Source organism: Rhamphochromis longiceps, linkage group LG15, assembly GCF_057381845.1.
Source record: "Rhamphochromis longiceps isolate RC_006_pf linkage group LG15, R_longiceps_female_GT1.1, whole genome shotgun sequence".
NCBI classification, from domain to species: Eukaryota; Metazoa; Chordata; class Actinopteri; order Cichliformes; family Cichlidae; genus Rhamphochromis; species Rhamphochromis longiceps.
The window spans coordinates 36781518-36804876 of NC_140571.1; the positions used below are offsets into that span (position 1 = coordinate 36781518).

At 41.5% G+C, this 23359-nt stretch overlaps 3 protein-coding genes across 5 annotated transcripts; 1 reads left to right on the forward strand and 2 right to left on the reverse strand.

Moving 5' to 3' along the window:
• Positions 1-2757: 2757 nt before the first annotated feature.
• On the reverse strand, positions 2758-12546 carry arrdc2 (arrestin domain containing 2). 3 transcript variants are annotated; one of them, XM_085382055.1, is made up of 8 exons: positions 12446-12546; positions 11370-11624; positions 5688-5905; positions 5487-5589; positions 5149-5405; positions 4897-5059; positions 4402-4562; positions 2758-4131 (listed from the first exon to the last, which is right to left on the reverse strand). In XM_085382055.1, the coding sequence occupies exons 2-8, from the start codon at positions 11620-11622 to the stop codon at positions 4078-4080; spliced, it is 1209 nt and encodes a 402-aa protein (XP_085238181.1). In that variant the 5' UTR covers positions 11623-11624; positions 12446-12546; the 3' UTR covers positions 2758-4077. The 3 variants fall into 3 exon arrangements, with proteins under 3 accessions (XP_085238181.1, XP_085238179.1, XP_085238180.1); XM_085382053.1 differs by lacking the exons at positions 11370-11624; positions 12446-12546 and adding an exon at positions 7255-7800; XM_085382054.1 differs by lacking the exons at positions 11370-11624; positions 12446-12546 and adding an exon at positions 7264-7797.
• Positions 12547-16614: 4068 nt separating this feature from the next.
• LOC146653080 (uncharacterized) lies at positions 16615-19887 on the reverse strand. The gene is given in 7 exon segments (XM_085381242.1): positions 16615-16728; positions 16987-17014; positions 18309-18376; positions 18379-18402; positions 19010-19076; positions 19413-19735; positions 19771-19887. Coding segments are annotated over 7 exon segments (741 nt in total).
• A 1187-nt stretch (positions 19888-21074) lies between these two features.
• uba52 (ubiquitin A-52 residue ribosomal protein fusion product 1) lies at positions 21075-23020 on the forward strand. The gene is made up of 5 exons (XM_085383213.1): positions 21075-21121; positions 21550-21661; positions 22042-22128; positions 22436-22538; positions 22861-23020. The coding sequence occupies exons 2-5, from the start codon at positions 21559-21561 to the stop codon at positions 22952-22954; spliced, it is 387 nt and encodes a 128-aa protein (XP_085239339.1). The 5' UTR covers positions 21075-21121; positions 21550-21558; the 3' UTR covers positions 22955-23020.
• The last annotated feature ends 339 nt before the right edge of the window (positions 23021-23359 follow it).

A 23359-nucleotide genomic window follows, 5' to 3' on the forward strand; every position in this document is an offset into this window, starting at 1 on the left:
TGACATCCTGACAGACGTTTTGGCTCCGTGGAGTTAATTGAAAGTCCAGCACAAACTAAAGCAATCGTTTTCCTCAGGCAAGTCACATAAACACACTCGTGGGTTTGTTTGTTTACCACTCGCAGCATGTGTTCCAGAACATTACTGCCTAGAAATCCAAAATGTAATTAGTGATCAGGAATGTGATGCTGACAACCTGTCCCGACTATGGACAACATCTTTGTTTCCATATGGAGCGTTGTCATTATATTAACCTGTTTAGGGCTTAACAAAGACGTCAGAGGGAACGATCACTTAGTGGTCAAAGGCCTATTTTGTTATTCAGCTTTTTTCCTCCAACTTTGAAAGTGGGAGGAATAAAGGGTATGCACAGATCTCTTGGAATGCTTTGCTGACCAAATTATCCTTCAGAAATTCCTGGATTTACTTGTTAATGACGCACTCAAAGCACGACAGCGGGCACGTGGTTAGGGTTAACGTTTACATCATCTTTCTGCATCTGTCATTCTCTTTGTCCTTTACTTTAGAAGAAATAGCCAAGTTTTTTCTTAATGTTTGCCATTGGTTGTTTTCTGCATCCCTAAGAAGATTTACGATTTTAAGTAAAATTCTCTCCAGAGTTTTGCAGGTAGACTCTTTAATTCAGTCAGCTCAGCAATGTACAAAAAGATCTGCAGGGCATGTTTTGGGGGGTTTTCGGCCTTTTGAGTCCCATTAAACTGGGGCCACACAACAGCCAGGGGCATGACTTCTAACCTGCATGGAGGCATGCAGGTTAACATATGTGACTCCACAGTGAGTGCTTCCTTCCAAACCTTTTTGAAGACATGACAGGTAACTCAGAACACATTCAAAGTCACGGAATAAGTAAAATTGTACTTGCACATAATACAAATAACATAATATCTGAACTATGATCGGCACACGCTGAACCAGATGAGCTGGTTTGATACAGCAGGTGCTGAAAATACTTTTAGTGACTCATCGAGACAAATGAGAACATTGACTCGCCTGAAACGATTTCAGGAAAACAGCGGACGGCACTTCTGTTTTCTGTGTGGAAGAGTTTGTTTAAAAAAACACGCGGGATCACCAAGAGGTCACTGCAGAACATCAGGAAGACATCTGCATGTCACATGCTTCAAATCATTTCAACCTCAAATACAAAAGGTCATTCTAACTTTTAATTTAAACTGTGTTTCTCTTCTGTTCTGCTTTACATTCTCCATGGATTCATATTTTAAAAACCATTCCTGAATAAGTCCATCGAAATTAAGGTGAAAACATGGCTGAACTTATCTGTTTACAAGAATGAGATTTAAGTTTCCTCATGCTGGAAAAGGTTAAACAGTTAAATTCACAACATTTCGGAAACACCCTGTTTATATTCAGTCGTGTGTATTACAAGACTTCTGCTAGTAACTTCTTTCATTTACAGCTAGAAGATGTATGCGGCCAGTGCATCTTCTTTTCATCTTTCTTCTTTTTTTCCCAGCACAAAGTAAACTTGGTCTCTGGATTAACTCTAGGCCTTCAAACATGTGTGGTGACGTATTGGGAGAGCTGAAATACATGTTATGCTTACAGCCTCAACTCTTATTTAAGTGAGTGAAATATAATTAAAGACAGGTGTCCAAGCAAAACATATCTGTGTACACAAGCTCGCTCAAACAGAACAAGCATTGTCTGTGCACACAACTATATTAATATTGCTGCTGTCACGAATCCTGCCTGTCTGGACTTTGAGCATGTGGTGCAAACATGAGAGGGGTATTTTTGTTTAAACTACTGCTTTATCTTCTGCTTTTTCATTAGGATTAGTGCTGAACGTAATCTTTGCATCCACTTGTAAGGTTGGTCTGATGTTTTGGTAAACTCGCGATTAGAAAATGGTTTTACTTTAATTCTACTCATTTGAAAAGTGTGAAGCTTTTCAGCCGCACTACTATCCTGCATCCACACCCATCTGACGTCCCTCTGTCCTTAATTGCTGTTTGCAGAAGAAACCCTTGAGAATTTCCTCTGATTTGGCTTTTAGCCATGATTATAGCTATGCTCGTTCGCTCCAATGTGTTACATGTTTATGTGGTGGAAAAAACAAACCAAAAAAAATAAAGCAAGAACTAATTATTTGTAAACAAATTACAAAGTGAAATCCGCAGTGTGGTGTGACTCCATTTTTATTTTGTGGAGCTCCAAAGGCACCGAGAAAAGTTCGATTGCATAAGTGCGCAACAGAATAAATGTCACTGGCTGAACTTCAGTCTGTAATTATCAATTTGAATCACTGAGCCTAGCTTGTTTCTCCACTGAACCCTGCCCTTGGCAGTAATATAGCTTTGACTCATGGTGTTGGAGATGCTTTTCCAATTCACTGGCACGCAACATTGCTAAACAGAGACTCTCTATTATTTTCTTTAAAAGAAGAAGAAAGAAGAAAAAAAGCGGGCGTCCTAGCACACGTACCAGTCAAGGCAGTCGTAGCGCCTAAGCTGTGGAATAATTTACCCCTACACATCAGACAGGCTCACACTGTCAATCCTTTTTAAATCTTATCTTAAAACGCATTTTTATTTATTGGCTTTTAATACAGCATGAGAGTTATTTGTTAATTCATATTTGGTGTTTGCTTTTAATACTCTAAGTTGTTTTATTATGTATGTTGTATTCTTGTACAGCACTTTGGTCAACGCTCCTGTTGTAATTAAATGTGCTATATAAATAATTAAACTATTAAGGAAACACTGAAGACAAACATCTGTTCAAAAATTGTTTATTAGAAAAAACAATTACAAAAATTTGGGCAATACTGTGAATCAACAATTGCACTTGTATAAAAAAATAATACATTCGTCGACTTCAGCCATTGTCACACAGCTGAACCTGAAGACTTCTGAAACTCCTTTTTTTTTTGGAAGTTGAGGAGAAACATAATCCTTGAGAAGGTTTTTTTTTTTGGAATGTTCTTTGTCCCTATGTTTCAGTGGTATCTCCACCTAAAGGCTTGACCCACAGCACCGAGGCATCTGGCTCCCACCGAAAGATTCAGTCCACACAGCTCGGAGGTCTCCACTCCTCCTGTCCTTTTGTTTAGCAGCTGGGAGAGCTAATCTACGAGCCTTGTGCAGTTTTATAAGCAAACTGGAACCCCCTATTTTATTACCACTGCATTATAACACCATAGCCATCTAACACTTCAGTGCCTTGAGCCTTGTGTTAACACAACAAGGCTCTTGGAATACATCTACATACATGCTGACTGCTTCTTTTTTGTTCTAAGTTCTTGCAGGATACATTCAGCTCTATCCAGCTCTGTCCGAGAGAACAGCTCCCTGAAACTCTCATGCAAACTTCAACTGCAGATAATTAAGGCACACATATTTTTTTCCCTTTTACATATTGTTACCTGCATGCATAAAATACGTCTACATCTTCTTTTCTGACTTTTCTGCTCCACCGTCACACCTACAGATACAGTATGCGTTCGAGTAACAGAAATCACCGTAGGCACACAATGCATAGTGATGTGTGTTTTAAAAATCTCAGGCATAGGGAAAGTTGGAAACTGAGGGAAATAATTGCACTTCTCTCTTTACGCCACTCAAAGATGACAGTCGGCCATCTTATCAAGAGCGCCTTTTTCAGACATCTGAATGCCAGGTTCAGTTCCAACTTTCCGCCTGGTGAATATCAAGTGATCTCAACCCTTCCCAAAATGTCCCAAATTCCTTGAAAACACAAAAAAAATATATAGATATCTTCACGTTAGGGAATCGTTGATTGGGAGGTATTTGTAGCTCACCACGCAGGGAACCAAAAGTCACTTGGGAAGAACAGGAACCAAAGCAGAGAAGTTGCTTTCCTTTCAGCCAGAACAGGAAAGCATCCACTTTACTGGACTGGAAACAAAGTGGCATCTCCTCCACTAACATCCAGTTCCTGTGAGCTCCGTCTCCTGGCGCTCCAGTCAATCTGTTAGCAAGTGCTATTAATCAGAGAGACATAATCCGGGAGAAGACAAATCTCTTGATTTGTTTCGTTAATGAGGCTGCTTGAAGCTCAGGCAGGGCTCTTGGTTCAACATGTCATGCAGCGAGGTCTCATGTTGATGGGCTGAGGGTTGGGGTCAATCTGCAGGAAAGAAAAGAAAATCAAAATGCATCAGATGAAGGTTGGGCAAGCAGATAATCCAGTCTTTGAATAAAACACTCTTCAATTATGCTCAACCTACACTCTGCTTACACCCACAGATTTGTTTCCATTTAGCTATTGTTACACAACACAGCTGAGATCTCAAGGTTTTGGTAAGCAGGGAATAAAAGGCCTTTATATGTAAGCTTTTATATGTGCCACTCAATCGCAGTAAACAACAGGAGTCGCTTCCAGCCAATGGTGACTCACCTCGCTGTACATTGGCGGAGGTCTGAAGCGAAACTCTTGGACAAAAGCCATTAGGGGTCGCTCCAGGATCCCGCTCAGGTCTTCAGCCTGTTGCGAGGCCACGGCGTTGTGGCGCTGCTCGGCCTCCTCCTCGGTTACCACAGAGCTGTAATCCGGAGGAGCTGCAGGGAAAAAACACAGGCAGGATGAGTCCACTCGCGTGACACGACGGAACAGCACAGGTCCAAACATCGAGCTGCTGACTCATGACTTCATTTTGAAAGCCCACGTAACATTAAGCGCCTTTGGCAGTAACAAACACTGATCTGATCCAACATGAGTTTCTGTGGAACCAAAACCTTTGTTTGTACATCTGACTCATGCAGTATTTTGGCTTTCTTGTCAAAGAAAAAAGTGGCATGCTCTAAAAATAATACTGGCAAAAAGAAAGAAAAACTTGTTTGCCATATGGGGAGTTTTTCCTTTTCTTCCCATAAAGCAGTACGGGACACTTACGCTCTGGCTGCTCGGGGATGGCCATGCGCAGCCACTCCAGGTTGACGCTGTACTGGCTGCTGACGCTGGATGTTCGGCTGCCGAAGGGATGGAGGGGTATGGTGCCTATGACCAGAGGCAGCTCGAGACACAGCTTGGATGTTCCGGGTACATCAACACAAACCTGACGGGAGGAAAGAGAGTTTATAATGCTACCTGGACTGAGTGAGGACTCAGAACTGCAGCAGCGCCAATGTTAGGCCGGCAGCTTACCTTCAGCATGTACTCCACTTTGATGATGCGGCACTGCAGGATGGACGGACCTACAGGTGGGATTTTGATGGCGCGGCCGTGCCAGGTTTCCCGACGTTTGGCACCGACGATGTCACCACAAAGCGTGGCCACGACGGAGCGCTTCTGCTTCATGGTGCCGCGGGCGATGAACGTCTGCGTCTGAATGATAAAAGCTTTGGGGACAACAGATCTGGAGGTAGAGTTGTCGAACTCGGCAAAGACCGGTATCACCTCGCCTGTGGAGAGAGAAAAAGCACGCTTAGAAAGATGAGACACTACAAAAGTTTGAGCACATGGGAAAAGCAGAATGTGCGTACCTGGTGTGTAGCCTTTGCGGTCAATCTTTGCAGTTACCGACACCTGCCCAAAGCTGCGGTACCACGCCCGCGCCATTTTATCCTTCGTACCCGCCTGTGGTGCCTGGAGATTATAAAAACCAGTGAGCAAATTCCATAAAACCCTCAAAATGCATAAATAAATAGATCCCAGCGATTAAAGGTGAAGTCTGAGGCACTTACCAGTAAGGCTGGTGTGTTAATGTCGATGGGCTCGATGACTGTAAATTCCTTCTTGATTTTCCTGACTGTGGCCCACGGCCTGTGTAGCTTAACTTTGACCCAGTAACGGATGCTGCCATGTTTTCCCTCGAAGGAGGTGACCAGAGTTTCTTCTGGCAGCTGGAAGCTGAATGGAAACTCGTGTTTGCCAGCAGGTAGGACTGTCACTTCACCGTTATCTGAAAGAAAGAGGGGGAAAAAATTCTAAGTCAGTCACCTGTTCTTTCATTTTTTTGTTAATTTCCCAAAACAATTTCTATAACAGAGGCGCAGAGACTCGCTCTGTGGTAGGAGGAAATTTTACAGCGCAGACGATCATGTAGCGCAGACTTTGTTTTATTTGATGATTTAATGGTATGTATAATGTATACTTCATATAACCTGCATCAGCTTTGCTTGACTGTGGAAATAAACCTCAACTTGACAGTAGAATGCGCTCTGATTACCTGAAAGCTTATTTATTTGGCAGCAAATACCCACTTTTAAAATTATGCATCACAACAGACACAAAAGTATTCTACATGAATAACGCTTGTTTCATAGGAACAGTCCCGTAAGCCTGTGTTTCTCTGCAATCACATGGTTGCTTTGCTTGCTCAGAGGGGCGGTTCCTTCTCTATTGTGCTGACTGAGAACATGTTTTCCTCGAGCGATATCACACAGCTCGTCTCAACTCTCCTGGGTTCTCTTCACTCTTGCAGCACAAATCCGGGGACTGGTGTTTTGGTTTTGGTGAACCTTTGTTAGATGAATACTCCGATTTCATTTAAACAACACCAACAACATGTCAACTTCACGGGTCAAGTAGGCTGCAACAAGAAAGCCTTTCTCGTGCTCATCAGCAAAATCCCCCAAAGCAGATTCAGCTGATATGTGCTGCATGATGTGTTTTCTCATTGCTGGCTGCAGGTTTTCACACAACATGCAGCAGAGCATAGAGGCTAAACTCGGCAGGAAAACAACAGAAAAATCGACAAAGCCCTTGGCTGCCCATTTCCTGCCTGTACTTTAAACCAAAAACAGCTCTGTGTCCAAATGAATGAAGCCAGAAACCTGAGGCAAAGTCAGCATGCAGAAAAGAAGGAAAAACAAGTCTGGATTTGCTTTCAATTTGGAAAAGCCAGTCTTACTTCTTTTATTTTTCCCCACAGACGTTTTGGGGGTGAGGAAGCAGCTGCTGCTCTATGTTCTTTATGTACATGCTCACGTATTCTTCTTCAAGGAAGTAAAAGAAATGAACCTGAATGGTTTTCTTTTTCATTGCCAGCGTTTACACGAGTTGCTGTTCTAGTTTACAAGTTTATAAATCATTCGTAACCAATGCAAAGTCTCCGATCTAAGGTTAACTACAGAAGTGGGGGCAGTTAAGACTTTAACTCATCCCAGTCACCATCTACGCAAACATCCTGAAACACACTATTTTAAGTCTGCAGACAATCTGTCCCCACACAGATAAGCTGTTTTCACAGTTGTCTAGACCGCTCGATCACAGAGAGGACACTTTGGCTGCTTGAGTTGACAGACTTACTGGACTGACCTGCCTGCAGCAGCACCTCTCTGCGGTTCAGGTACTCCACTTCGTCGCCGTAGTTCTGGGTGTACGCGGTGCTGGAGCCCGCCGATCGGGACTCGGTCCAGTGCACTTTTGCAAAACCCTCAGCGTGAAGCTTCAGGGAGTCTACCCGACTCTCCCCGGACAGCTCCAGCACCACCCGCCCGGACACAACATCCCCACTGCTGTACACAGGAGGACAGTCCACCTCCGGAGAGTCGAAGACTATGTCAAACTTTTTCAGCTTGTCGAAAATCATTTTTTGCAGGTTTTGCGACTCCTCTCTGTTCTCAAACGAAAAGAAGTGAGAGATTCCTTTATTGTTCCTTCGCAGTGTGTTTAAAGGGTGCTGAGAGTGGCTCTCCAGGTTGCTGCCGCCTACTCTCGTGTGCTCGAAAGCTCGATATGATGTTCACTTTCGGACGGCAGCCTTTTTGCAGGCTGAGAAAGTGGGCGGAGTCTACGGATCGTTATGTAAGGCCTCAGGAGAGGGTTGAAGGCTGGGCGATGCTGCCTTCAGGAACTCCTCCTCGGCGCTGACCCTTCAGACTGCTGCTGTTGTTGTAAATAAGACATAGTCGAGACAGCTTCTTTACTCCGTCAACGTAAACAAGAAAACCTATCAGGTTTCAAAAAAGTGGACAGAACTTGAACTTCCCAGGATTCAAACAGCACATCTGGTAAACAGCAGGCTAAACCCACTTCAAATGCAAAAGAGAAACAAGTGGTGCGTCCGTGTTTTAGGGGGTTGTTGTTGGTCTAATTTGACCTCTTTTCTTTTTCTGCGTGTTTACAAGTTGACCTCCTGCTCCAGGAGGACGCAACAGGTATGAAACCACAGGGATACGTGCTCACAGCAGGGCCTACGAAATGATGTCAGAATTAACATGAGACTGTAATCATGATGAAAATGAAACTGAAAACAACAGCCGCTCATCTGGCCTGCTTATCAAATAAAAAGTCCCGGCATTACTTTCCATTTTGTCGGGCTGTTAAGGTGCAGCAATTCTCCCACACACAGGCACACACACACACACACACACACACACACACATTTCCAAACTAAGCCTGAAGGAAGCATAACAAACACGCAGGCTGGGTGTGGAGGCGGTAGAGTGGAAAACGGGGCCTGGGGATGATTGATGGTTACAGGTTCTTAGAAGAAAACAGGCTTACTGGGTATGCCTCGGTCTGGGAGAGACCCTGGGAGGCTCAGGGTAGTTTCAGTCGGTACCGAAGCTGTTTACTCCACTTCTCCCCTGTCTCTTTTAACATACTATTGCAATTCAGTACAAACACAAGCAGCAGTTATTAAAGAAAATAAAGAAAAGTCATAGATGAAACGCAAAGAAAAGCTCTGCGACAGTTTAATTATGTCATCAATAGAGACTTCTTTAAATTTAACATTCGGCTCCAAAAATGTCCGAACAGAGTGATCTGTGCGCAGAAGTGGGGGTTTTAATCCGCCACTTTTGCAGGTTCTCTTCATTCAGGTCTGCTCTGTGAAAAACAAACTTGTTTACGTCTTTGTTCCCGGGACGAAGAGTCAGCTCTCTACTGCCACTTACCGATCAGCTCAAGCCCAAATTTAACTTGTAGCAAACAAGTTGCATGCAAGGAGTTCCGATTTGGAGTAAAAGCAAAGCCAGCACGCCATCTGCTGGTAAGCAGGAGCAAAGCCGGCTGTAAAGTGCTCCATGCTTTAATGCAGAAGGCCATGTGGCTTTCTGCACATGCCTGATAGATCACCCCCACTGTGCAGATGACTCTGTATGATTACTCTCGGAGAGGGACCAAAGGGGCTCCTCTGTGTGTGGAGCTGCTCACTAAACAAATATACGAACTAAATTACGACACAGCAAATATCAGTTCTATAAAGTTCTGCGTTAATTCACAGACAACTGGAGAATAATGAGCCTTAAAGAACACTGCAAAAAGAATGGGGAACAGCAGCAGCTGACAGCACGGTAAAGAGGGCGGCGCCAAGGAGAGCCGTGGCTTGGTTTCCTTGTTGCCATAGTGACGTAGGCTGCATTTTTTAAAAACAGCCCCCCTCCACCCCACTCGTTCCCCCCTCTTCCTTCCTTTCTTTCTCCTGTCTTCTACCTCCTCCTCTTTTTTTTCTGCTTAGACCACATACAACATCCCACAGCTTTAATTAAATGTATATTTACTCCTGTTCTAAACTCACCAGGTATAAATAAATAAATAAATGTATAAAATCTAAAAAAGGAAATAGGATTTTGTTCTTGGGAAGATGTAGGACACATATCAGAAGGTTAAGGCTGTGCAAAAATAATTAGCGCTGCTATTTCCTGGAGAGGTCCTGCAAATGTCATTTACAGGACAAACCTCCCAGCGTCTGTGCCAGTGTAACATTATTCTGTACAAACCACACCAGTGCAAAATATACACGTACAACTCGTGCAATAAAGTTTTAAAAAACAAAATAAAACTGCATTTGTGTGACAACATTTATGAGACTTTTTTTTTTCTTTTCTGTGGCTATTAGCAAAGCTAAAGCTGTACCACCAGGTCCATCTTTCATACACAGGTTCTATGGCTCTACACCTTATTCACACTAAACAGTTTTTTTAGGCTTCACTGCTACAATGATCATTAGGACCAAAAATTGTCAAATCCTCACAAAACTATGTGATTTCACATAGTTTTGTGAGGATTTGACAGTTAAATTGCTTTAAATAGCACACTTCATTTCATGTAATAAGTATGGTGGGATTTAGAAGTTCAACATGATGAAATAACCACAGATAACTCTCCTGTTTGGCTAATTGTAAATAAATCAACAATAAAATAAAAAGTGTTCTTCCAAAATTGATGAATGAGATGAGGAAAACTGCAATGAGTTCAATTGGAAACCTGTTCTTTTAGTGACATATATGACTGAGGTGCCTCCATAGTGTAGTGGTAAAAACAAATCTCTTGCGTTGTGTAAGGAAAGGCATCAGGTCTAAAGTAGACAGTGATATATATGATTTAGGATTAAATGTAGGCTGTAGAATTAATATGAATGTAAAAAGCATGCTAAGTGCACCTTTAACCACAGAGCAGAAGGCGCAACTGTTGCAGCAGATAATGATGCACTGTCTGGAATTGCAATTTCAATTCAACTGCACTGCAGCCGCTGGAATCTAAAACTACTGGCATCTACTTATCTGCCCAAAATATGGAGTCAAACACAGCATCCTATGAAACATTAACCACTGTGTTTATTTACATAGCTACGATGGCCTGTGCTCTCTGCTTCTCGATGCTGTCCATGCTCAGAGAATTCAACACGTTACATTACCACGTCCAGTACAACGTCATACCCAGTGAACCAACTGCATATGTTTGGACTTTACACTAATGGGTTTGTGTTTAATGTCAAAGATTATGCTATCTGGCAGATATATCTGGTCGCTCACGCAGGTTTCCGCGCAACACATTTGGCCCAGGTGGCTCCAGTTTGCAAACTGCATCGACTACAAGACGCAGTGTTGACCAGCTGGCACACAAACAACAGATCAGCAGTTTAACACCACATTATTCGGCGCAGAGAGAACACTTTTCATCCACCAGGTGCAACATACACTGAAATACAGTTGTTACGTTTATATTTAGCAACAGAGCCGCAAACTGCAGAAACTTTATTGACAATAAGACTACACAGCTACATTATGGGACAGAAGAAGTAGAAAAAGAGTATGAGAATGGCATCAGGTTCAACACAAATAATACAAGTGTCTTTAAAAGTGCTGTCCTGCCCTTTCCAGCAGTCGCAGTTAATAGTGTGTGTGTTCACCACTACTGTCACTGCATCGAGTGCATCAAAAATTAACTCATTTGCTCACTCAGTTGTTTGTTTTGTTAAATATAAAGAAGAATGGCAAAAAATCTACTTCTCACTTGCAACTTTTGCATTATGTGTGAGCCTAATAGTGTGTTTGTGTCTCAACAGAACCTTGAAAAAAAAGACTGTGGAAATTCACCTGGGGATATTTTACAGTCAGAGTGAACATTAACCACTGTACAAACAGAATACTAATTACTCCATGTCAGTAATATTATCTGCAATCTTTAATACTAACCTCTGATCAGATGCTGTCTCTTCCTAAAATAGGTGACTTTAGAGGTGTAGTCATTATAGACGGAGTTCATGCCACGGTTTTCCAGCCAGTGTGCTGTGGCTACTCCTCGTCCCAGCACCTTCATGGAGTGTACTCTGGTGGCCCTGCGCAGCTCCAGGACCACCTGGCCAGACACCACCTCCCCTCCAATGAACGCCGCATCAGCCGGACCATCCAGCTCTAGGGTGAAGGACTTTATGGAGCTCAGTGCCATTTCTACATGCGAGGACAGAAGAACAGCACATAATGTGCACACACTGTTCACCAAGGTTGAATAGGTTGCCACAGTAATGATGCAAAAGTGTGCAAAACTGTTTTTTGGGTGCTGTAAAAAATATAGGTCTACTGCAAATAGAAACAGTCAGGCAGAGTATATATACTGTAGCGTGTCAGCTGGAGACATGGATGCTTCTAAAGCTTCTGTAAACACTAGGGAACCATGACACAATGAAATTATGCATGATGTCCTACCTGCCATGTTTAAAGGCTGAATTTAAACGTGTACAATGCATTAAATAAAACTCGAATCGAACATACAGTACTGCAGTTTTTCTTTCAGAGTTATTTGTAGGGTGGGGTTTGGGTGGTCTTAATTAGGGTGTCGGCCAAGATAGCAACTATTATGCGGGCTGTTTCGGTTTACAAACATACTTCATAATAATAAAACGCTCCAGTGTTTCTGCTCTTTAAACACAAATCAGGCCTAATGGTTACTTGGATGGTTTTAGTTACCTGTTTGGCCACGATGCATTTAAATTCAGTCAGCAATATTACAAAAACATTTCCCTATATACACCAAAGCCACATCTGCTTTGTCGTGCTATAATACTGTAGTAACAACCAACACATGTTTTCTGTTTATCGTAATGCATTTGGATCAAGACAAGTTCAGCCTAATATTATTTCCATTATGCGGCTGCTACGTTTCAAATTTATAAGCGTCCAGAAGAGCAGGTTAGAGTTAAGAACAGGAACTACGTCTTATTAAAACAGCTGCGACCGCTGAAGTGACGTTTAAAAGGCTCCTACTAACTCACCGACGGAAGATAAGAGACGTAGAGGTCCTCGCGAGGGTCGACGTGCTCAACTGCGCGTTCGCTCTGACTCAGTGAATGTTAAATGGGAGCCCGGGCTTTATGAACGGGGGCAGGTTTCAACGCCCAGATACAAGACAGCTCCGTGCTGTACTCCAATGAAGAAGAGTACATGCTCGCACATGCCCGCCCACTTTGCCGCTGAGGAGGAGGAGGAGGAGGAGGAAGCACCGCGTGGAGTGTGCTCGCTGTACATCAGTTAACAAGGTGATTTTTCCCCGCTGTATTTACACAGTTTGTAGCATACTTCACCCGTGTTTATGTCTGTATATAAACAAGGTTTAGGTTAAGGATAGAGAAGGGTTGACTGCAGGCTTTTATTTTGAAGGCCGTGTGTATTTTTCATTTGAACTATCAACGCTTAGTTCTCTTAGTAGTTTTTCTATTTGCATTATAAATACCAAAAAGTGTGTATTAAACTTGAAATGTAAAAGCCTCTCTGTGACAGTTGTGAGGCAGACGTGCCTGGACGCATGTCAGGCGTTTAAAAAGGAGGAGAACAAGGGCAATGAAAAGTGTTTTCTTGTTTGCATCTCAGTCATGTGCCCCAGCTGAAAGATCTGCTCACATGTTGGTCTAAACTTGATTAAGTTGTGATATGATCATATTACTCACTCGGTTTTTTTGTGTTTGTAGAGTTTCGTCAATTAATGATAAAAATGTGATTATTAATAAATCAAATCAAATGTAAAAAATAAAAACATCCTTTTCAGCATTTTCTGTCTAATGTTGTATCAGCGCAATATGCTGTATATTCATTATTTTCATGTATTGGGCTTACATGTCTACAGCAGTTCAGATAAATCAGTGAAATCATAGTTGTCCTTTATAAGCACTCGTTAATATTAAACTTCTATGTCTTGAAAGCTTAATTATTAATCATTTCCATTTACTTTAAGTGCTGATATTTTCTAATCTGGTCATTCTGGAGTTTAATCTGATATTGCTCTGTCTCCCTGGCTGGCCTGCTAACTTTCCAGCCCGTAACTGGACTGTTGCCTTTAAGGTTGATGAACTCTATAGCGTCAGTTTGTTTACCCCTACTTGCTTCCATTGCAGGCTTCTTATTATTACTATTATTACTATTTTATCATCAGGGCCTGCTTCTCTGTGTCAAGGCTGTGTATTGCTACAACATGGATTGTTTTTATGGAGTTTTGTAGTCAGTCATGCTTGAAGGAGGGGATGATCAGGAAAACTGCGTCGACCATCACTAAAACTATAACAACATGGCCAGAGGGCGCTTCTCAACAGCTACAGGACTGCTTTGACAGAACCAACTGGAATATCTTCCAACATCAAGACCTGGAAATGTTCACAAACAGTGTCCTCTGTTACATCAAACACTGTATAGACACTGTCACAGTAGACAAGCAGATCCGGGTTTACACCAACCAAAAGCCATGGATGACCCGGGAAGTCCAGCAGCTGTTAAAAGAGAGGAACAGCGCCTTCAGGTCCGGAAGCAGGGAGAGCTACAGCAGGGCTAGAGCCAACCTGAAAAAAGGCATTAAGAAGGCCAAGGCGGACTATAGGAAGAAGATCGAGAACCACCTGGAGAGTAAGAACAGCCGGCTGGTGTGGCAGGGTGTCCAGCAGCTGACAAACTACAAGTCCAAATCAGGTATGGCTGAAGGTGACCCAGCATTGGCGGAGGAGCTGAAAATCTTCTTCACACGCTTTGAGGTCACTGCACCCTATGCCTCAGAGGAACAGCTACACCATACAGCCCACAGCAGCAGTACCATCATCACTCTGGAGGAGCATGAAGTGAGGCGCACCCTGCGGGCTGTTAACCCGAGGAAGGCAGCCGGCCCAGATGGCGTACCAGGACGTGTGCTGAGAGACTGCGCAGACCAGCTTGCCTATATTTTCACCAGGATTTTTAACCAATCCCTTGAACAGTCAAACGTCCCACCCTGCCTCAAGACCTCCACCATAATACCCTTGCCCAAGAAATCTCATATCTCTAGCCTAAATGACTATAGACCAGTGGCACTAACCCCGGTGGTGATGAAGTGCTTTGAGAAACTTGTGCGTTACCACATTACAGCAGCCCTACCCAGCAGCCTTGACCCACACCAGTTTGCCTACAGAGCAAACCGATCGACAGAGGACGCCATAGCAACAGCACTCAATGTAGCATTAACACATCTGGAGAGGCAAGGAAGCTATGTGCGTATGCTCTTTGTGGATTATAGCTCGGCATTTAACACCATTCTTCCATACAAACTGGACGCCAAGCTAAAAGACCTAGGGCTTCCTCACAGCACCTGTAAGTGGATCAATAGCTTCCTCACCGACCGCAGACAGAGAGTGAGAGTGGGATGTTACACATCTCCAGCCCTAAATCTAAGCACTGGGTCGCCACAGGGCTGCGTGCTTAGTCCACTGCTCTACTCGCTTTATACACACGACTGCACCCCCGCCCACCAGAGCAACGCCATTGTAAAGTTCGCAGATGACACTACTGTGGTGGGGCTCATATCTGGGGGAGATGAGTCTGCCTACAGAGATGAGGTGGAGCGGCTGTCTTCATGGTGCAAGGATAACAACCTTCTCCTAAACACGAAAAAGACCAAAGAACTCATAATTGACTACAGAAGACACAAGACAGAAATCCAACCACTAATCATCAGCGACGACTGTGTGGAGAGGGTGGCAGACTTCCGCTTCTTGGGAGTCAGCATAGAGGGAAACCTATCCTGGAGTGTGAATACCTCTGAGCTACTGAAAAAGACACAACAGAGACTGTACTTTCTGAGAGTGCTTAGGAAGAACAACATCACACAGAGACTGCTGGTGTCTTTCTACAGAGCCTCCATCGAAAGCATACTAACGTACTGCATAGGCATATGGTACGCTAGCTGCACAGTGGCTCAAAGGAAAGCACTCCAGGGAGTAATCAACGCTGCCCAAAGGACAATCGGCTGCCCTCTCCTCAAACTGAAAGACCTACACAGTTCCCGCTGCCTCAAAAGAGCCCATAACATCATAAAGGACACCTCACACCCTGGACACTCCATGTTCGAACTGCTGCCTTCAGGTAAACGGTATAGAACAACATACACAAGGACTAACAGACTCAAACACAGTTTCTACCCAATTGCAATATCATGTCTCAATGCTACTAAAAGTAGATGACTTTCATTGCCCCTGTTGTCATTTGTGCCCTTGATGTTGGAATGCTTTCAGACATGTTTTGTTGGATGCGCTAACAAATTGATTGAGTGATATATCAACTAGGTCGTATGTTGAGTGTCTGTATGGGGCCTTAGGCCTGGATTGCTTGGGTGTATCTACGGTATGAGAATACTGTATTTTATATGTATTTCTATCTTTTATATCCTATCATTATAGTTTTTAAGTATTTAATTATAGTTTTTAAGTATTTATCTTTTGTGATGTTGCACTGACCAGAGACATCTTTCAATTTCATTGTACCTGTGACAATGACAATAAAGAATATTCATTCATTCATTCATTCATTCATTCATTCATTCATTCATTCATGAGAATATTTCTCCAAAACACACGGTAACCTTCTTCTTGGCAGTCAGCGTTGACAGTGTAAACAGGGTGGAAGCAGGACAGTCGGGTTCGAGGCGGCTTTAACTCTGCAAGATATTGCAGATGAGGCTAAAGGTTTATGTTTAAGCCATCTAACTGCTAAAGCCGCACTTGTACACTGACTCAACATTTCACACAGTGCTAGCCTGGGTAAACATTTATTTATTATGATCAGGCCAGCAAGTTCATGGGAATTCTTCTGCAGTTCTCTGAAAAACAAAAAACAAAAAAACACCTGAACTTAACAGATTTGTAATTTTTAAAGAACTCGAGGATCATGGCAAAAGATTAACACGAGGATACATTTGAACAACAGTACATGTTTGTTTTTTTGTAGAAGCTTGCAGAAAACGTAGTACCTGTGTTTGACCTTTTTAATCATTCACACTGCTACATGAAAACAGTTACGTGAAATTTTAAAACATGGATTTATTCATTTTTAGAAGCCTTTAAAGAAAAAACAATAACAATATCAGTAATAATCACATATTCTCTTTAACACTCTTTGTTAACAAAAAATGCTATTCTCAGTCACATGACGCCTAATGAGAGACGTGACTGCAGCCTGTGTGATGCAGGTTCAAGGGTTTGATTGCGTAGTCCTCACTGCTGGTGGTTCTGAAATGCTGCTGGACCAGTGGAAACCTGATGTTGCTCTATTTAAACAACAAAGATCAATAAACAGAATAATCAATATTATTTAATGATTCACAGGATAAGACAAAAATGGAAGGAAATAGAATGTATATAATTAGTGCAAGTAGTCTTGCCACTAATATTATTTTTACTAATTTGGGAGCAGATATCACAATCCTGGCTCCTTCACACAATAAAGGGGAGAAATTAATTTTTGCACCGTGTTGATTGACCGATGCAGAGTTTTCCTGTTCGTCTTTAAAAGAAGGTAGTCGTACTTGGTGGTGCTGAGGCCCAACCCTTGTTCTGTCAGACACAATGAAAATGTTTAATATATTCACATATCTCTTTGAGCAAGAAAGAAAAAGAAAAGAAAAAGAAAAAATAGTAGTAGCATCAGATATAACACAGGAGGATCATTACATCAAGCTTAACATAGCAAAATACATCATCATCAAATGTAAGTCCAGGCTCTATGAGTCAAGTTAACCTGAAGTGAAAAACAACCATTCTTTATCTGTTAGTGAATGTTTAAAATACAAAACTAAGCAGGAGGTGTGCTATCTTACATCAGAGAAGGAGATTTTGTTGGTGGGGACTGACATCCTCTCATCCATCCCTTGTGTAGAGAACTAACATTTTGTGCTTTTGAATCCTAACAACTGGAGCTTCTGGGAAATAAACAAAACAGACGAATCCAGGCAGATAAATGAAGACAGAATAATATAATAGCCTTGCATTTTTATCCTAATATCGTATCATAATACTTTTGATTTTAAAAGAAACTTTTAGTCGCACAGTCAACCTACAGATCATTCAGGTGAAAACCTGCATCAAACTGTAATCCATGACCTCACTCTAATTTTATTTTTTTTAGACTTTTTACTAAGACAGAAAGATTGGAAACATAATATACAAAAAAAACTCAAAAAGATAATCTGGTTTTAAACTTGTAGTCAAATATTAACATTTAAACACTGAGTATAGCAGATGAATGCAGACCATCATCAAGTAAAAGTGTTCCTGCTGAGTCATGTCTCCTCAAATTAGACAAAGAGTTCGTGTAACAATGAGCATAGCCTTTGGATGCCAGCCTCTTTCTTGGTATCCAAGGGCCATGAACTTTTGCTTAGCTTGATTTAATAATTCCGGTGTTGTGAATTATTAGTTACCAAGAATGAATACTAGGGAAAAAAAGCCTGTGTGGGCATGGAAGAATATTCTAACCCAGGTTGTGGTAACAAAAGTCCTCCCTAGCTGTGGAGGACCAGGAGTCGGTTGAAGCAGTGTTGTGCTTGCTCTTTCACCACAGGCTGCCTGTATCAAAAACATAGATAATTCATTTATTATTTGTGTAGTGGGGAGTCCAGAAACTAGTAATAATTTTCGTATTTTGCATCATTTTAAAATTACCTTTGAATCAACTGGATGTAAATGTTACTGTACATCTTAAATCTCAAGCAGGACTACTGCATCAAAAAAGAGCTATAAAGAGAGGCACCAGGCACTATGGCATTAATTGCTTCTACTATTTGACATCTTTGTGTATACAGCCGATCATGTGGAAGGGGTTTTCCAGTGAAGCAGAAAGGTTGCAGACCTGCAGACACCGGGCTGACTGAATGATGTAGCGTGGGTCGTCTGTCTTTCCACAATCTTGACACGATCAAACCCAAAGGCACTGAAGAGGTGTGCTGGAGGGAAACAAAACAACAGCCACCGTTATGATTTGTGTGCTGATAACACCCATGTCCTGGAAAACTTCATGAAAAGGTCAATACTCTTTTCACTTCTGCACATCTACTTTAAGTTGACACTCAAGGTCAGACTATGCACACAGCTGACAATAGACCTGAGAAAATGGGTTCCCTGGAGCAGATGAGGATTTACAGGGAAGACACTAAATTCAGTTATTAATCATGACCTGCAGTTATGGCATTGGGTGCAAATGTATGAGAAACCTGTGGGTAATACATTTATTGCATGTAGTTGAAAAGCTGTAGTCAGTGTTAGGTTATTTTACCTTTATATTATTTTATTGTTAATTTATTGCTAATTTTATTGTTAATTAATTACGACTTTTATGTGACCTAAATCAGGTATAAGGTTGAAAAGTTCAGTTGTGAGAATTTTGAGAATTTCAATTTTTTCATGGAAATTTCTATCAGAGTAAATATTTGTCCTACTAGAACAGTTTATATCAAGCAGTTCAGATTATCATCCCTGCCACGTCGTTATCAGAATATAAAGCTATCATTGCGATGTCTCATGACGTAAGAGATGCTGCACCCACTTTATTACCCGTTTCACTGATTGAGCAGCCCTGCTCCAAGTTCCCTGAAAGGTGTTGTTGTACTCGGAGACAAAGCTGTGATCACACACGTCCCCTTTATTTGTGGGACTCTGTCTTCTACAGAGAAATTAATGATTTTGTTAAACATTACATTCTCCTGGATTCATAGATGAGTGCTCACAATCACAAGAGGTCCCATACGTGTTATTTGTTACAAGGTGATGACATTGAAAGGACGGCATTTTGAAAAGGTTTACCTTCTTCTTGAGTGTAAACACCCAGATCTGATTAATATTCATGTCAGTCAAATGTCACTTTAGCAAGGAGTCCATTATCTAATGTGGATTTTTCAATTTTACCAGAAAATCCAAAACAATTAATCTGATTATATTTTAATTGTGTATATTTTACTAAGCTAGATGTTTAACTGTAGCTTTAACAAAAGGAGAGCCAGAGTGTGGAATGAAGCTCACTCGGATGGTGCTTTCCAGAAGCTTTTCCACATGCTGGATCCTAATGGTGGTGAATGTTGGTCGGATGGGTCTCTGAGGGAGTTGTAAGGAATGAGCCTGGAAATTCTGGGCATGCGTGGTGAGGTATTCAGCTATCCGAGAGTCTGTTTCCATCTTGAAGTTAGTTTTATGCATGGCACGTGAGATCAGGAGAATCTGTGGCAATGAGTGATGCTGGTAGGACACCGCTGTCTCTGTGAAGTACTCAGTGTACCCCAAGTCCTTGGCATGCCCCTGGGCTGGGACAGGGTGATGACATGGCTCTACCTTAAATTAAAATGCTGGAAGTCCTCTTGGAAACAGGTTGAGTATGCATCTGGAACGTTTCTGTACAAAAATGGGATGTTGGTCGATGGGAGCAGCTCTTTCCCCATTCGACGGGCTGAAATCAGTGTTTTCTCCAACAAGACAGTCATACTTAATACCACAACTATCCTACTTGAGTTACTGTAAATTGCTTGTTTAGCATAAATATGATTCTGAAGCAGGTAAAGAAAATGCTGCAATGCTTCACCAGAGAAACGTCTGTGCTGTGGAACATGGTAATGTTGATACTGCTGCTTGCTGCTCCTGCAGAGAGAAAAATAAATACTGTGGTGTCCTGTTACCTGTCGAAGACAGTGAGTGGAGTGGACACAAAATTATTCAGCAGGAAGATGTATTTCCATAATAAGGATATGTAAAATGTCTGTGTTATTTTAGGTATGAGAATTTTCCAAAACAGAAAAATGCCTTGCTGAGGACACAGTAGACTCCTCTTTGCCTTTTCAAGGTGGCGTTAATTCTATAAAGTCTTGTCTATTGGTACCATAATACATAATCATAGATAATAAAAATGCATTTGGCACTTAACTCATTTTAAAAATATGGGCATAAGCTTAACGGTCTATGTTTTGAAATGATTAAAATATAAAACAAAATAATCCGTCTTTGTCACAAAATAAGCTAAAAAGTTTATTTTTCACAGCTGTAGATTACCTAAAATGTCCTTTTGCAATACAGCATGATCATTTCAACATTACAGTGGAACATAGGCTTTAGGGAGCATTTTAAATAACGAGAGCTCAATTAAAATACAGAATATATTTAAAAAGCTTTGATAAGACACAAAATTCAAGTTAGATATGGAAATGCATACATTTGAAAAAGCAGCCTCTTTTTGTTTCATTCATACGGGTTGTCGGTGATCGCAGTCACTTCCAGTTCTTCAACAGCAGGTGTCCGTCAAAGTTCATTTTTGACCACTCTGAATCTTCACAGGCTCATATAATTCACAATGAGAGTCGGCACTCTGTCAATCGTTATATTCGCTTATTTTATGCCGGTATTATTTAATTAACTGATTTGTATGAAGTGTCAGAGCGAATTACACTGCTCGCTCCAGTTGTCTGTTTATAAGCCTCCGTGGTGTACAGATCTGATTATTACAGCTAAATGAAAGGGGAAATATCTAAGATGTTTTCATAATGAAAAAATAAAGTTTTAAAAATGTAAACACTTTGACTTCAAATCACATTTTATTCTCAAAGAGACAGCAAATTAGGAAGTGACGTATTTCAGCGTCAGCCTCTTCCGCTCTCTTTTCGTTGAGGCTCAGCTAGCGGCCGGGTGGGTAGAACGTTTTGTTCAGCAATATTTAACGTTTTTAAGATTATAATAAATGTTTGAAGTTGAGTAAAACAATATCGCTTTCATCCTTTAATGACAGCATGTATGTTTGATGTAGTCTTACATTAGTTTCAACGAATAAAATTGACATAATTGTGATTAAATTCCGCGCTGACGATAAGCATGTGGCAAGGCCTGCAACGAGCCTCTTCTGCTAGCGCTTGCTAATGTAATGCTAACTTACCAAAAGCGCCGACAGTCGGCAAAATGATGAAAAGACTTTATTTATTAGGATAAAAGTTCCGAAATCTTTTATGATCTAGCTTTTTTATTCATCTCGCAGGCGATTCGGTTTTTACTGTGATCAGTCAGCGAGCTAAGTAGCTACACGGCTAAAAGTAAAGCTAACGTCATTTTTCTGTGAACAGCCTGCAAACATGCAGATCTTCGTGAAGACGTTGACGGGGAAGACCATCACCCTTGAGGTGGAGCCCAGTGACACTATTGAAAATGTCAAGGCAAAGATCCAGGACAAGGAAGGTGAGCTAACTCGTCTAAAGTGACTTCTTGAAAAATATTTGGCTGCTCAAGATGTAATTGGTCTACACCTTAAAAAGGGACAATTCGAGTGTGCCAGACTCTACATTTTAATACATGAAACTGCGAATTGGTAGATATTTAGTGTCCAGAACTCTAGTGGCTGTGGTTTTGAATTAGAAACGTGGGTTCTTTGCCTTTAAGACTGTTATGGTTTAGGGTACAAGTTGAAATAGGTTTGCACTCAAAATCACACATTAGACCACAAAGGTGACATAGATGGACTTGTTTGGAGCAACCTGTGAAGTGATTTAGCTTTAGATTCTGTTGTAGTTAATGTTCATGTTAAAGTGCAGATTGGTTGACTAGTGTTGTGTTTACAGGAATTCCCCCTGATCAGCAGCGTCTGATCTTTGCTGGCAAACAGCTGGAGGATGGCCGCACACTGTCCGACTACAACATCCAAAAAGGTAACGGCTGTGTTGTTTCTGAAATTGGCAGTAGCACACAGTAGACAAGCTGCCTATTATATAAGCGTTATGAGAAAGTACTCATTAAATTTGTTTTATATCACAAATGCACTTTGCTGCAGTTGCCAGTAGTTTGTATATAACACCATTTTGGATATGTAGCTATGGTATGGTGTCATTATTTCTGTGTTAAATGATTTTTGATTGACTTTTAAATAACCAAGGTGTGCATCAGTTTTCCTGGTAGAGTAGGCTTTCTGTTTAAATATAAATTTGACATTAACATGATGTATTTACTGTTCACCAGAGTCTACTCTCCATCTGGTTCTGCGTCTGCGTGGTGGCATCATTGAGCCCTCACTCAGGCAACTGGCCCAGAAATACAACTGCGACAAGATGATCTGCCGCAAGTAAGTCCAGTCCTAAGTATGAAAATTTGATTATCCTCAGGCCTGCTCTTATTTCTGTTGATATACATTTTAAATATATAATTCAGTGTTGGTAGAGGACCTTATAAACTACATTTGGAGGTCTTTGTATATATTTGAATTGAGAAATAATCAGGTAGATAGAATTACTTTGGTTTGGTTGCACAGTGCTTTAGTGTCACCTGAAATGGCAGTTGGGAACAGCTGACCTTAGTTTTTGGCTGAAGTGGGTTTTCTCAGGATCTTTTTCATTTCTAAACCCTGAATGTTTTTAAATTGGTACGCTGACCTTTTTGTTTTGCAGGTGCTATGCCCGTCTGCACCCCCGTGCTGTCAACTGCCGCAAGAAGAAGTGCGGACACACCAACAACCTTCGTCCCAAGAAGAAGCTGAAGTAAACATTTACAACTAAATTGGCACTTTGTGCTATTTTGTGTTAAAATAAATGTAGAAAAAAAACTGCTGCTTGTCTGATTTGTGTTATTTAATGAACATGTAAAGGTGTGTGTTTGTTAAATTCACTTGAAAAGTGACCATAAGGCTGTGCTGGCTAAATTAACAGCCAGGAAAAAGTAACCAGATTAACTGCAGTAAGGTGAAGCTGGTGTAATTGACTATTGGGATTTAACAAGAGCTTCCAATTAAGTCCTGGGATACTCATGAAACCTGCTTCTTGGATCTGGTTTAGGATTAAACTTAAGATCTGTTCCAAAACTAGATGATGATAATTTTGTGTAGTTTACAACAAAAGGTGTCAATTGACATCAATGTTGGGCAACAAAATACGCAGCTGGTGTAGTGAT